Source organism: Rhipicephalus sanguineus, chromosome 11 (assembly GCF_013339695.2).
Source record: "Rhipicephalus sanguineus isolate Rsan-2018 chromosome 11, BIME_Rsan_1.4, whole genome shotgun sequence".
In the NCBI taxonomy this organism is placed as follows: Eukaryota; Metazoa; Arthropoda; class Arachnida; order Ixodida; family Ixodidae; genus Rhipicephalus; species Rhipicephalus sanguineus.
Window position 1 is genome coordinate 47848411 of NC_051186.1, and position 12666 is coordinate 47861076.

The window sequence follows — 12666 nt, forward strand, 5'->3', positions numbered from 1 at the left end:
CTTACAATTGCCTGGAGTAAGTCACACTATTTCTGGTGTTCTGTTTAGTGGCTTAATTAGGCAAGTTTAATTAGATAACTTTCGAAGCAACTAATCTGAGAAAAAATTCCAACGAGAAAGTTGTAGAGCGGCTTGCGAAACGTCCGAATGAACAGTTTCTAACTTTCTGTCTATTAAGTGTCAGTGTTTTTCTGCTTACTACAGATGCCCGCGTAATACAAAAAGGCACCGCGTAATATGCTCGCTTGCGCGCCTATGCACGCTTTGATTTTATATCTGCCTAACGTTCCAGTGCTATATAACGGTATGGCACCAAATAAATTGTAGTAATTTCGCTACATAATAGTGGTTTGCTGCGGCAGAGTTGACATAATGGATACATGAACCTTGAAAATGCGTGTTTATTACGATAGCAATTATATGGACACTCTCGACGGGTTTTTGCCATCGCCGTCATGTTCCCTATAATGTCCAAATCGATAACATCCCCCAGGCATTGTATATTCTACCCGCGGGTACAGGCGCGCGAGCGGGGGCGACGAACGCGGTTGAAGCAGATATCAAACGAGCCCGCCCATCTTCGTCGCTCGAAGGTCGCATGCAATAATCACCCCGTGTACGATGCCCGCCGTCGAATGCTGCCAAAGCAGAGAAGAAACGCCCCGCCCGTCTTGAAGGAGCATGAAGGGACGCGGTGAGTGGGGGGGGGGGGGGGTGGTGTCGCGATTGCTGGCGCGAGCGCTATCTTGGCAGGACATCAGCGGACGACTCGTATTCCCTTCCATGTGTGGCGCTTTCAACGCAAAGAGACTGCGAAATCCGCTTCTCTCCCTGGAGTGGCCGTATTCCCCTACACCAGCGTTTTGTAGAGTTACGCGCGACTCTGGATCTAAGAGAGTTAGCTGCCAGCCTTACCTGGATAACATTACAATTTGTGGCTATCGCGTTCATTGCTTCGCCATTCTGGTGAAACTGTGATTTTTTTATTTTTTAATTGTTATTGATATAGATGAAACTTGCTGAGCTTATGCATATATGCGTGCAGCTATCAAATATGCAGTTATCGGTCTAGTACACTACGTAGTTTCAAAAATATCAAACATTTCACGTGCTTCTGGAGAGCAAGAGTTACTCTAAAGTAAATCAGCACATCAGAATAATCTGGAATGGAAATATATGCGACAGAACGTGATTGGATGCTCTAAATACATCTGAACTAACGTTATCATGCGTCGTCGAACACCAATAGGAAGGTGATCACGGACTACGTTGCCTGGCGCCTCCTGGTGCACATGGCGCCTTTCCTACCGGACGCCTTCCGACCCTTGGCGGCGTTGTCCAGAAATGCCGACGAAGAGGAACGGAGCACCGCCAGCGCGTTCGCGACGCCCCCCAGGTGGCGCACCTGCTACGACCGCGTGGCTGACCTCATGCAATATGCCGTGGCCGCCGCCTACGCGCAGCGGTTCCTCGTGGGCAAGGCGAGCGCGCTACGCAAAGACGTACGTGCTGACAATGTAGGCAGAACACGAAAGTTATACGGGGGAGCTATCATTGAACTGTCCATTTACTGGACCGCCCATTCCGGCCCTCAATTCTCTGGCCGGAGCTGGGCGAGCAGCGCGCCCCCCGTTTCCGGTTCTTCTTCCGCTACATCATTTTGACGTGACAAAGCTTTCCAGAACTCTGGACGCAGATGAGAGGAACGGAATGCGTTGAAATGCGGCGAATGTAGTCTGCCGCTCTTGGACAAGCGAATCTCGGAGGCCGCGGTGCATTAACTCTGATTCTGTGATCTCGTTAACCCTCGAACTATAGGTTTCACGTGGCACCTGCGCAAGCACCTGCGCGATTACATCATCGCTTGCCGCTCTTTGTAACAACAGAAGGCGCTATGATGACGTAAGGCCGAAGTGGACATGTCCATTAGATTGACAGTTCCAGAATAGCTCCACCGAACCTCTCGTGAGCGTTCTAAGTAAGCGTTCTGAGTATGCGTGTTCTAAGTGTGACCGACCCCTAATCATCTGAAAGGGGCGCCAAGTCTGCTCCATTCCTTTGCTCAGTCGGACCTGTTTTTGATGAAAATGGTGGTCGAGAATCCTTGATGTTGCATTGCAAGAACGGCTTACTTCCCACTTTACACCAGGAAGCCTTTGAGCAAAGGCAGTCGCCTGTGAGGAGCACGTGATCGCTTAATTTTCATTTATGCATTTATCGCGACTCTTGATATCTGTCACCCTAGACCAATCGGGGGAGGGGGTGGGGTGCTGCAGTGAAACTTTGCCCCCTCCCCTAATGGAGAACCCGGGCATAAGGTGGGCTAGTTGATGTTCATTCATCTTCAAGAGTGCGCTTAGTAAAACGCGGACAACGTACAGAACGAAAAAAGTACAGCACATCTTTTGTCCTTTATTTTATTCGTTCTGTACGTTGTCTGCGTTTCACTAAGTGCACTTTTGAAGATGAAGGAGAACCTGGCGCACGCCTATGGCTTTTGCCGTAATGATTAGGTATGTTATGCATGTCGTTTCTAATTCTGTGTAATGGACCGCTCTTGAAGGAATCCTCGAAGCTGTGGCGCCAATAGAAAGAATGAAAGACAGTGAAAATGGCGCCTCACTCAGTACAAGAGTTTCTGTTAACGCCTGTGTCTTTGTGAATTCGCAGGTGAAGAAGAAGTACGCCCTGTTCAGCGAGCGCGTCCTCGACGTGGTACGAAAGTCGCGCTGGATCCACCCCAAGTCGAGCCAAGTCATTCAGCAGAGGGTGAGTAGCCACTTCATGGCGCCATTGCTTCTCACGTGTAGTTGCGCGCAGCGAAAGGCACGAAGCACTAAGGACAAAGGTAACATGACAAGGATAAGTCCTTAGTCCTTCGTGCCTTTGGCTCAGGGCAACTGCACTAGAATGTCATACTAACTAGCCCAAGTTGAACCTTTGCTGGCCGCCATTGTTTGCTCGTCTTCGTCAAGCAGAGCTCAGCGGATGTTCGTTTGTAGCAATCGTCTTTCATTCGTTAACGTATGCTATTGGGGTGTGCGCAGATAGATGAGATAGTTAAATACGATTGCACTTGTAGGAACAATCCAACTGACTAACCGCTATTGCTGTCGGTTCAATTCGCTAAATTTACATGCTTTTTTATTCTAATTTTCTCTGAACACGGATGGTTCGTAACATGTAATTTCTGTTTAAGGCATACTTAACAGTGAAACGCACTGCCAGCTGCAATCAAATTCAAGCGCACTTCCGAAAAACATTCAGCTGTTTCGGTTCCTAAATGTTAAAAGCCTTGCAAGACGAGCAATAAGGAAAATGTGTCACTATTCTGACAGTTCCAATGGTGAGCGCAAAATTAGTTACGATGAAGGACACACACACTAGGACAAGCGTCTGTGTGTGTTCCTCTCTATCTCGTAGCCGATTTGCGCTCTGCTGTTTACCATTAGAAACCAACTAGCCCAGCAACGAATTATCTTATTCTAAAAGCTGTGTTTGCTTCTCTGGTTTTTCAGCTTCTGTCTGTGACGCCCTACTTTCTATACCCCTCATTCGTGGAAAATGACTACGCCATCTCAGCTTTTTATCACGTGGTGAGTCTTACGTGCGCTTCAGTGCTGCCTGTTAACGTTTATCTTCACCACTCGATCGTCTTTCATTCGTTTACCTATATAATAATAGCGAAGCTGTTCTTAGTCGAGGCTTCCCCTCCCGTTGGCGTAGCGCTGGTCACGAGGTCTAGCGGTGTGGCGAGAGTAGGACTCGGTAGGAGAGGAAGGGCTGCGCCGCGCCAAGATGGGCGAGGTTCGGTGGAAAGGGTGAACCAATGATAGGCGCAAAATATGGGTGAGGGTGAGCCGGATTAAGGGAGGCATCAGTTTTGCTGTTTCGACAGTGTTCGCGAAGTGGAGCTGGCCGAACTCTTTTCAAATGTATACAGTTTACAAAAGTATGCGTACATAGTCACAGAATATCTAAGCCGCACAATTCGATCGTGTTACGTTTGTTGAGCTGCGTGGTACACGTATTCGGGCGGCTTCCTGAAATATAAATTGAAGGTTATATATCACCACTCAATTAGATTCTTGAGCCGCGTGTCGCAATTGGTAGTACAGTTCTCAAAATGAATAAATGAATAATTTGCCGCAGAACATGACCGCTCTATATAAGCTCAATAAAGTTTTACAATAGTTGATAACCCTATATGAAGGTCATTTCGTAGTAAAACTACCAGAATTGAAAAGTTGATGCAAAACGACGGCAATTAGATCTGGACCTTTGCTCAGTGTAACAATAAGTTCGTGAAACAATTCGTCGCCGTTGCGAGACCCTCTGAGCGACAGCCCTCATACAAGATTCATTTCATAATGCATGTATGTTTTCTCATTTTTTCTATCTGCCCTTAGGCATCAGTAAACTGAACGTACACTAAAGCAGGTTTCAAAACATTCCACCCGGGTAGGACAGAAGCGACAAGCTCATAGTATGTGTGCTGTCCCTTGTATAGTGCAACGGGCGCGACGGCGTTACGTACAAGAAATGTTTTTTTTTTGTTAGGTTCCTGATGTAAAAATAGGAGCTGTCCTTGAGAGCTACTACAACACCCGAACAGCGCTGAACGACCACTACTGGCAGTGGCTCGTGGAGGACTGGATCGGCCCAGAGTGAGTTCTTTAATTTCCATCGACTCTACGCAGCATCGTCCGTCTTCACGCTTCAGCTTCTCGACGATATGACTTGCATTTTTGGGGCAGACTATCGTAATAATATCCGGGGGTTTACGTGGCAAAACCACGATATGATTACGAGGCACGCCAGTAGTGGAGGGCTCTGGTAATTTCGACCGCCTGGGGCTACTTCAACAAGCACCTAAATCTAAGTAGCGCTGAACGAATCACTACTGGCAGTGGCAGTGGCAGTGGAAGTACACTTGCCTCTAGCGATTCGCCTCAATCGAAATGTGAACGCCGCGGCCGTATAACATAGCCATGTATATGTAGCAAGAGGTTGGGAAGAGGATTGTGAGGGTGACGAGGAGGGGAAGGCAACTAGCTCTACTGCTTCCCCAGCCTTTGCACCACTAGGGACCACTAGGGCGTAGCTGCCCCAGTTTCTTTTTTCTGGCGGCACCATCTGATACTATGTATCATTCTAACCCTCCTTATTCAACGTTAGCAGAGTTTATCCGTGTCCAATCCTCTTTCGTATCATATACTTCTGTCGCGCTAAAATCTTGTCATTCAAAGGTAGCCTCTGACACGTACAAAGTGTTCTTATTAACGAAAGAAATAACTAAAGCAACGTACGCTGATAGGCTCAAGGCAGCTGCATTCGTTAAGTTTATGATATTGTTACCAGTACTTCTAGACGGTTTGATAGTGTACTTTAATGAGAAAACGTGTCCACCGCCCATTCCTATCAGTGTAGCACAGGTGCTTTGAAGCTTTGTGCTTGGGACGATGCGAAAGTTTTTCTATTTCATGACTTTTCTATAACTTTGTGGGATGATGAAGGAATGGTTTGCCATATTCTGCTAAAGCGCTTATGACAGTGAGAGTGAATTTAAATGTTTTTGACACACACTGCACACTGTGCTAAAATTTCGGAAGCGGATGCTGCCACTTGTTGCCCGCTTATGAATGCAGACAATCAAAGAAGGTGCCATTCTACAAATCACTTATCGAGTCGCAGTATTAAAGTGCAATTGCGAATAATTTTAATAACTTCAAGCTCTCAAACTTCCCGATTTAGACACAAGTTCACATATCATTTCTGGTCGTTCATTTCTGGCATGTATGATACACATAGAAAACTGAAGTAAGGAGCGCTTGTGTTCAATCTCTAGCACTGGCACTGTCGATCTTTGAAATCACAAGGTCACCTTTTCAAACTCCTTTTGACATAAACGGGTGGCGGGAGGCACAGTTCACTGGCTTTGCGAGATCACAGTTGCCATTTATTGGTTCCAAGGGCTCAGACGCGCACTTCAAGGGAGCCAATCGGAGCGGTAGATGGCATTTCCATCTGCCGTAATATGGCGTATTTTCGCACTTCGGAAGAAACTGGTACATATTTCCAATTATAAGCGGCTTATCTTTGCGTCCGCGACGAAGTTTCATGGTGATAGCACGAGAGACGTAAATGTCCTGGAATAGAGAATATAATAAATTATCTCGGAAGCCCATATTTTGAATGCCTTCGAATTCTCAATAGTGGCAGCAGTTGTCACGACACCCTTGAGTAGCAATACCGTTTTCGAACTCAGAACTACGTATGTAATAATTACACCTTTTCTTGCGACAGGTGGGAGGCACCGTTCCTGAGACCTCAGGTCTTCTTCAACCAGGAATTCAACACACTAGGTAAATATTCGCGCAATATCAGGAAGTCCAAGGTTAAAATGTTGCAAAATAAAGTGCCTTAAGTCCCAGCCCACTTACATACGGCTTGTTGTTGGTTGTACACGACAGTTCAGCACAGAATTTAAGCGCACTAAAATCAACCGCAAGTGTTATCGTTCACATAATAAGCCCGACTTCTAAAAATTGGCTGTTAGATTACTAATTAAATTACATGAAAGGGTATCTGCATATGATACTTTTCTTTACGAACTTATGGTAAGCAGGGAAGCTTTTGTAGCTTTATGCTACAAAAAGGTGGGTAATTATCTTCTGCTTTCGAAATAAGCATAATTCTCGCTACAAGGCGCCTCAAACACTTGTATATTGCAGATACTTATGTTCCCGAATCTCTATACTTTTTATCGGTATATACAGTGAGGAAAAAAAGAACCATAAAACTATATCCTGTTTTATAGGTTTGAACTGCGTGTTCCGCGTTTGTGTGCTTGCTATAACTATTTCACTTCTCGTGTTTCTTTAAGCCGTCCCGTTTGGAATACTCCAGAGTCCACTGTACTACACCAACATGCTACCGTGAGTATTTTGACGCATTTTATTATTTGTGCACATTTAATGATCGGAAACTTTGAACTAGCGATGCAGAGTATTAACAACATGAGAGATTTCTAATGAAGGCTCCCTTGATGAATCCGGCTTTTTTAGCCAACTGTAATTGATTTTCATTGCCTCGGTAATCTTTCTTTGTGGTTATGTATACTTTAATGTAAACCTGCAGTGTGGTGTGGCATAAATGCGTAATATCGTCTAGTATTCAGTGCTCAGGAGGCAGTATTAATGAGTTCGACTGGAAAGGTTGATGGTGTCAATTGTTCGCTTACTTTCCCTCAGGCCGGTCGACGCTGCACGGTTTGGGTTCCAGCTGGTCAGGGAGCTGACACGAGCTTTCTTTGCCAGTGGTTAGTGCGAATTTAATGTCTGTATTTTTATTAGACATAGCAGGGGGATTTTAGGTGATCGTTTTTTCTTTGTTAGACACAACGTTAATGAGAGCTAACAAAAACATTCAAAACGGGAACGTGCACATTAAACGGGCACGTGCGATAACCGGCACGTGCACTCCCCATTCACAACGTCTGGCCATAAAAAACGTGACCAAGTGACGTCGAAGCGCAGCATAAAAAATGAATATTTCTGACCCAGTGCTCAAGATAACGCTCTATACGTCCAAACGCTTTAAGATGACATGAAAAGATAGTTTTTGTTGGTGAATGTAGGCAGTCCCTGTTTATGATTATTCATCCTTAGTCATTGGACGACTCTTGTGATGGATGAGCATTGTTAAATATGTGACATTACTAAGAATACAACTAAATCTATGTCTTGGGATTTTCTTGTACGTAAAATACTCTAAATTGTACTCGTGGAAAGAGCGAGATTTGTACTCGTGGAAAGAGCACCCACAGATGAGCGCAGGAGATAAAATGGTGTACTGTATGAGTGACGGCTTCTGTGAACTATATCGAAACATCATTGAATGACTTAAGCCATATCATTTCTATGCGAGGACCTAATATAAAGAACAGTACCATGCTTGATTGATCGCTTGTGTCACAATACTGCCTATGCAACATGGTTCGGCTCACGCAGGGCCCTTCTACAAGGAACGCAAGAACGTGAAGAAGCCGTGGGACCGACTGACGCAGGAGGAGTTCAAGAGCCGTTACAACTGCTTCCTCCACCAGTACGGCGAAGTCTACGGCAAACAGGTACACACATTGCCTCTCTAACGCGCCTGCCCAACCTAATATTCCATGAACATGACGCGGGTTGGGTCTTCGTAAAGTCGTCAGTGTGAACTCTGCTTCAAAGAGCTCTGTGGCGAGTCTTTTGGGCCTACAGGAGCGTAGCAGCTTTTTACAACAGCGTCTGCTAAAAGGGGCAAATCTTGGCTTTCCAGGTAACGACTATCCAGTCGCTAGATGCTTTAGACTAGTATCATCCGCATATTAGCACAATTGACGCTCATTGGACACTTGACGGCAGCGATACTAGGTGTCGCAAGATACTCGGTGCCACCTATTCTACAGGTGCAGGTTTTAAAAATAAAGCACCTGAAATATCGGGTGAAGTATCTAAACTAGTTATTCTAAGGCACCGGCTGTACACAACACCAATTTGTTTTACAATAATGAGAGAAATGCGCTTCATCTATATATCGACAGCACTCGGCACACGCGAGCTCGAAGCACCGGCGTGCAAAACAATATGGGGTTTCAGCTTTCGTCACGGCGCAGTAATTGAAATATTTTGCTCGGTACTTACAGCGGTCTAATGACGAAGCTGTTTCCACTGGTCCGACCCGAGTAGAACAACGTCCTTTTCCACAACTTTTGCGTCCCCTCGCATTGCTCTGTTTCTCAGTGTCAAGCTGCAATGCATGATTCTGCATACTACATATTGTTCTAATAAACCAGTTCGACTCGTGTTTTTCTGACTCATTACCTAAACGCTCTTCGTGTTACTGCGCTGGTAAGATAGTTTGTCTGGTGTTACCGTGTTGTAAGGTACACAGGAGGAGATGAATATTTCTTAATAGGGGGTGGAGCTGGAGCCACCCTTTCGTCAAGTGGTCTCGTCTCCTTCAAGACAAGACCACTCGATGAAACGGCTCCAGTAACACGCACCGTTCAAGAATATACATCTCTTCAAGCCTTCACCTTCTCTTCAACTTCTTACCTTTTTGGATCTGTACAGAGAACGAGTTACGGGAAGACACGACACAGAGCGTGAAAACCGCAGAAGGCTCCGAACGGTCATTTATTGCCAAGGATATTCACGCTGTGACACTCTGTCTTGCGCGTTCTCGTAAATCTGTCGCTGTGCTAAAGCGCGATTTAGTAAAAGCATCTGATCCCCGTTTGCAGATTTTTTTTGTAGTAGGAAAGTTCCAAAACTGCTTGCATACTCGGCCTGGTATTTGTGGGGACACGAGATCACCTTACATATGCTCACTAGAGCTCCTTAAGTGTCTCGAATTTTCAAAGAGGTAAAAAATTCTTGAAAAGGGGTGTATGGCTGTATCCAACGTTCTGACAAGTGATCTTCAGAGCAGCAACGAAGACAAGTCCACTTGCGGAAACGTTGGCTTCGGCAACAACCCCTGTTCAATGATTTTACATCTCTTCAAGTTTCTATGTACCCCTGAGCTTCTGCCTTGTTTAGAAATTACGAATATTTTGGACAAAATAATGACCCGGAGAACCAACATGAAATCCAGCACAGTTCAAATCAGTGCTAAATCTTATTTCTGTTGTTGTCACTGTAAATGCACTAAAATTTTTCGCAGATAAATCCTTACGCTTCGATAACCGAAAACATACTGGACAACGCGGCTCTTCCACTCGCTTATCGGGTAAGTCGCGCGATTGCTGGAGCCTCAGGTTGAACACCATGCTTACAGTTTTTCCGCGAATTGAACTGCAGGTGTATCGCAAGCTCGTGCGGAGGAGCCGCAACTTGGGTGCCTCGGACTGGGTACTCAAGCAGCTCCCCGAGGTCTCGTCTGACCGAATATTTTTCTTGGCTTTCGCCACGGTAAGCTTCTTCGACCAGCAAAGATAAAAACTGGGAAGAAGAGAATGTTGGTAGACGTGGCAGTCACTGGCGTAGCCGAGGGGGGGGGGGGGAGGGGGGGGAAGGGGGCGGAGGTTGGGAGGGCGCAACTCTCCCCCTCTTGGCATTACAAATACGACTAACTTTTGGAAAAAGACGGCTAGATGATTGCGAAAGCTGGCACAATGTTATAATAGTAACATTGTCTTTATGAACTCACAATAGAATGGATGTGTTGTGTAATCACGTTCAATGGTTCATCGAAATCGAAAATTTTTAGTTTTGCATGTGTATATATCACGCACACATACAAACACACGTATGAACCTATACAAAAGGTATTGAACGCCCCCCCCCCCCCCTCCCCGGAAAATTTTTTGGATCGCACCTAGTGGAAGTCAACGATTTACTTAATTTATGGCTTTTTTTTGCAACCTTCAATTGCATTACCGGCCTTGGCATCTTTTAGTCCCATTTTGTAATGGGGTACGACTATTTTTACCAATATTATGGGCCAATCGCGAAAGTAGCATAGTCTGTCAGTCTCGTCAAGTCACGGGACTTCCACTACCGTACTTACACGCATATTGTCAGCACTCGCCATCGCTTGGGAATGCTGCCTATGTCAGCTAACAGATAGCTAATGTCGGGTACTGTTTGCGAACTCATCGCTAATATCGGCCAGTGCTGAATTCATGGCGAAAGACGGCTAGATAACTGCGAATGCTGGCCACACAATGTTATAGCAAAAAACATTGCCTTTATGAACTCACAGTCGAATGGATAAGTTGTGTAATCACCTTCCATGGTTCATCGAAATCACTTTACTTGATTTAACTGTGCGCACCAAACTTCCTTTTTCAGATGTTCTGTGATTTGAAGCGGACCAGAGCCCTTAAGATGCAACTGACGCACGGACCATACAGTCCATCCAATTATAGGTGAACGAAGGCTTTCTTTCTTTCTTTGTCGAAAAAGAAAACAAAAAGCTTAGGAAAGAGTCGTATTAACATCTTCAAGTGGAAAATATTTTCTTCATATCTTTATATCACGAACGTATATTTAACACTATTATTTTTGAGCTTAAAGGTTTCATGAACCACCCATTGGGCTTGGGTAAAAAACACATCCTGCGGATAGCAGACACTGCAATGCCCAATCATGCAGTCATGCGCGGCAGAGAGTTTAAAAGTGGAGCTCGAAGGTGCCATTTTTTCATGTGCCATCTTTTCAGAGAAAACCCGTGCTTACTCTCTTCGGAGTTGCCGGTGCCTGCTGTCTGACGTTGAACAGCAGATAGCGTGCTATTGACCAATAGCCGACATAATTGAAGAGCGGCGTTTCAATCAGATGCGTTCTTGCCCCGGGGTGCCGCGCTCCGTAGTCTGCTAACATTACACAGTGATCCGCACTCGCGCGCAGGAATCGCAGGAGAGGGCGATCGCGTTTCATCACACGCCCTCCAAGGTCGTGACGCACGCTGACGGGACTTGTTCCTCCCGTGCTATCCCGCCCTGTGTAGGTTCCGGCGCCCCTGTAATTTCGCTAGTTCTTGACGGATCCGAGAAATTTTAGTGGCAATCGATTCGTGAGCCAATGAACTCCCATATTGAGGACATTCGATGATTAGTTGTAAAAGTGGTTCAGGACGCCTTTAAACGTAAAAAAGTTTTTATTTGTACCTGTTATCGCACCTATAAGTCTATGTACGCCGTGTAGGTTCTTAATTGAGCATTTATTACTGTTATTTTTGCGTTGAAGTTAAATTTTATGACTGACTGTAAGTCCAGGCTTCAGAAACTTTGACGTTTTTGATCTATCTATCTATCTATCTATCTATCTATCTATCTATCTATCTATCTATCTATCTATCTATCTATCTATCTATCTATCTATCTATCTATCTATCTATCTATCTATCTATCTATCTATCTATCTATCTATCTATCTATCTATCTATCTATCTATCTATCTATCTATCTATCTATCTATCTATCTATCTATCTAATCTGATGAACATTCGCCCGTTAGATGTATATTGCCACACTACCGCTGTACGATACGACAGCGGGCCTTGGCTTTATTCATGTCATCTTTACAGCGCTTTATTATTGGAGAACACCTTTATCCTTATTTTTCTTGATATTACCTGCGAGAAATGAGCGGACTTGTGTCGCATTTCAAACTTCAGGGTGAACGTGCCCTTGATCAACTTCCCCAAGTTTGCTCACGCCTTCGGATGCGGCCCCGAGGACGCCATGGTGCGCGAGGAGCAGTGCAACTTGTGGGACTGATAGCGAGCCATCGCTACGACGACATCTTTATCAAGGCGCCAAAGTAAACTATATGGAGTTGCAAAGGCGCCATGACAGTGTCACTAAGAATCTTAAGCCGCTGTCCACATCAAGGATACTGTTCCTTATTGGCTATCCAATCGCAATGCGACTCAGCTGCGCTATTTATCCATAGCACTGGATGTGGCGTGGCTTGCGCGTATTTTGATTGCTGTTGGTTATTTCGGGAAAGCGAGAAGTCTGTCGTGTATGCCGACACCAAGAATGCAAGCTGGATATTCTCTGCGAGCTGCAGTTCGCACGAATTTAGGTGTCTTATAATGTTTTCTTTGCGTAATCAACCTTTATTCCCATCAATCGGTATTTTACAGTGTCTGGATGGCCGACAAACGACA

At 45.2% G+C, this 12666-nt stretch overlaps 1 protein-coding gene across 1 annotated transcript in view; it reads left to right on the forward strand.

Moving 5' to 3' along the window:
* Positions 1 to 12327, forward strand: part of LOC119375594 (neprilysin-1-like) — a 32907-nt gene extending 20580 nt beyond the window's left edge. Inside the window, exons 11-22 of the mRNA XM_037645811.2 lie at positions 1250 to 1502; positions 2671 to 2769; positions 3519 to 3596; positions 4561 to 4667; positions 6307 to 6365; positions 6887 to 6938; positions 7254 to 7321; positions 8013 to 8131; positions 9712 to 9777; positions 9849 to 9959; positions 10842 to 10918; positions 12169 to 12327. Of these exons, the coding sequence (XP_037501739.1) occupies positions 1250 to 1502; positions 2671 to 2769; positions 3519 to 3596; positions 4561 to 4667; positions 6307 to 6365; positions 6887 to 6938; positions 7254 to 7321; positions 8013 to 8131; positions 9712 to 9777; positions 9849 to 9959; positions 10842 to 10918; positions 12169 to 12271 (1192 nt within the window). The 3' untranslated portion in view covers positions 12272 to 12327. The remainder of the gene's footprint in view (positions 1 to 1249; positions 1503 to 2670; positions 2770 to 3518; positions 3597 to 4560; positions 4668 to 6306; positions 6366 to 6886; positions 6939 to 7253; positions 7322 to 8012; positions 8132 to 9711; positions 9778 to 9848; positions 9960 to 10841; positions 10919 to 12168) is intronic.
* Positions 12328 to 12666: the final 339 nt, after the last annotated feature.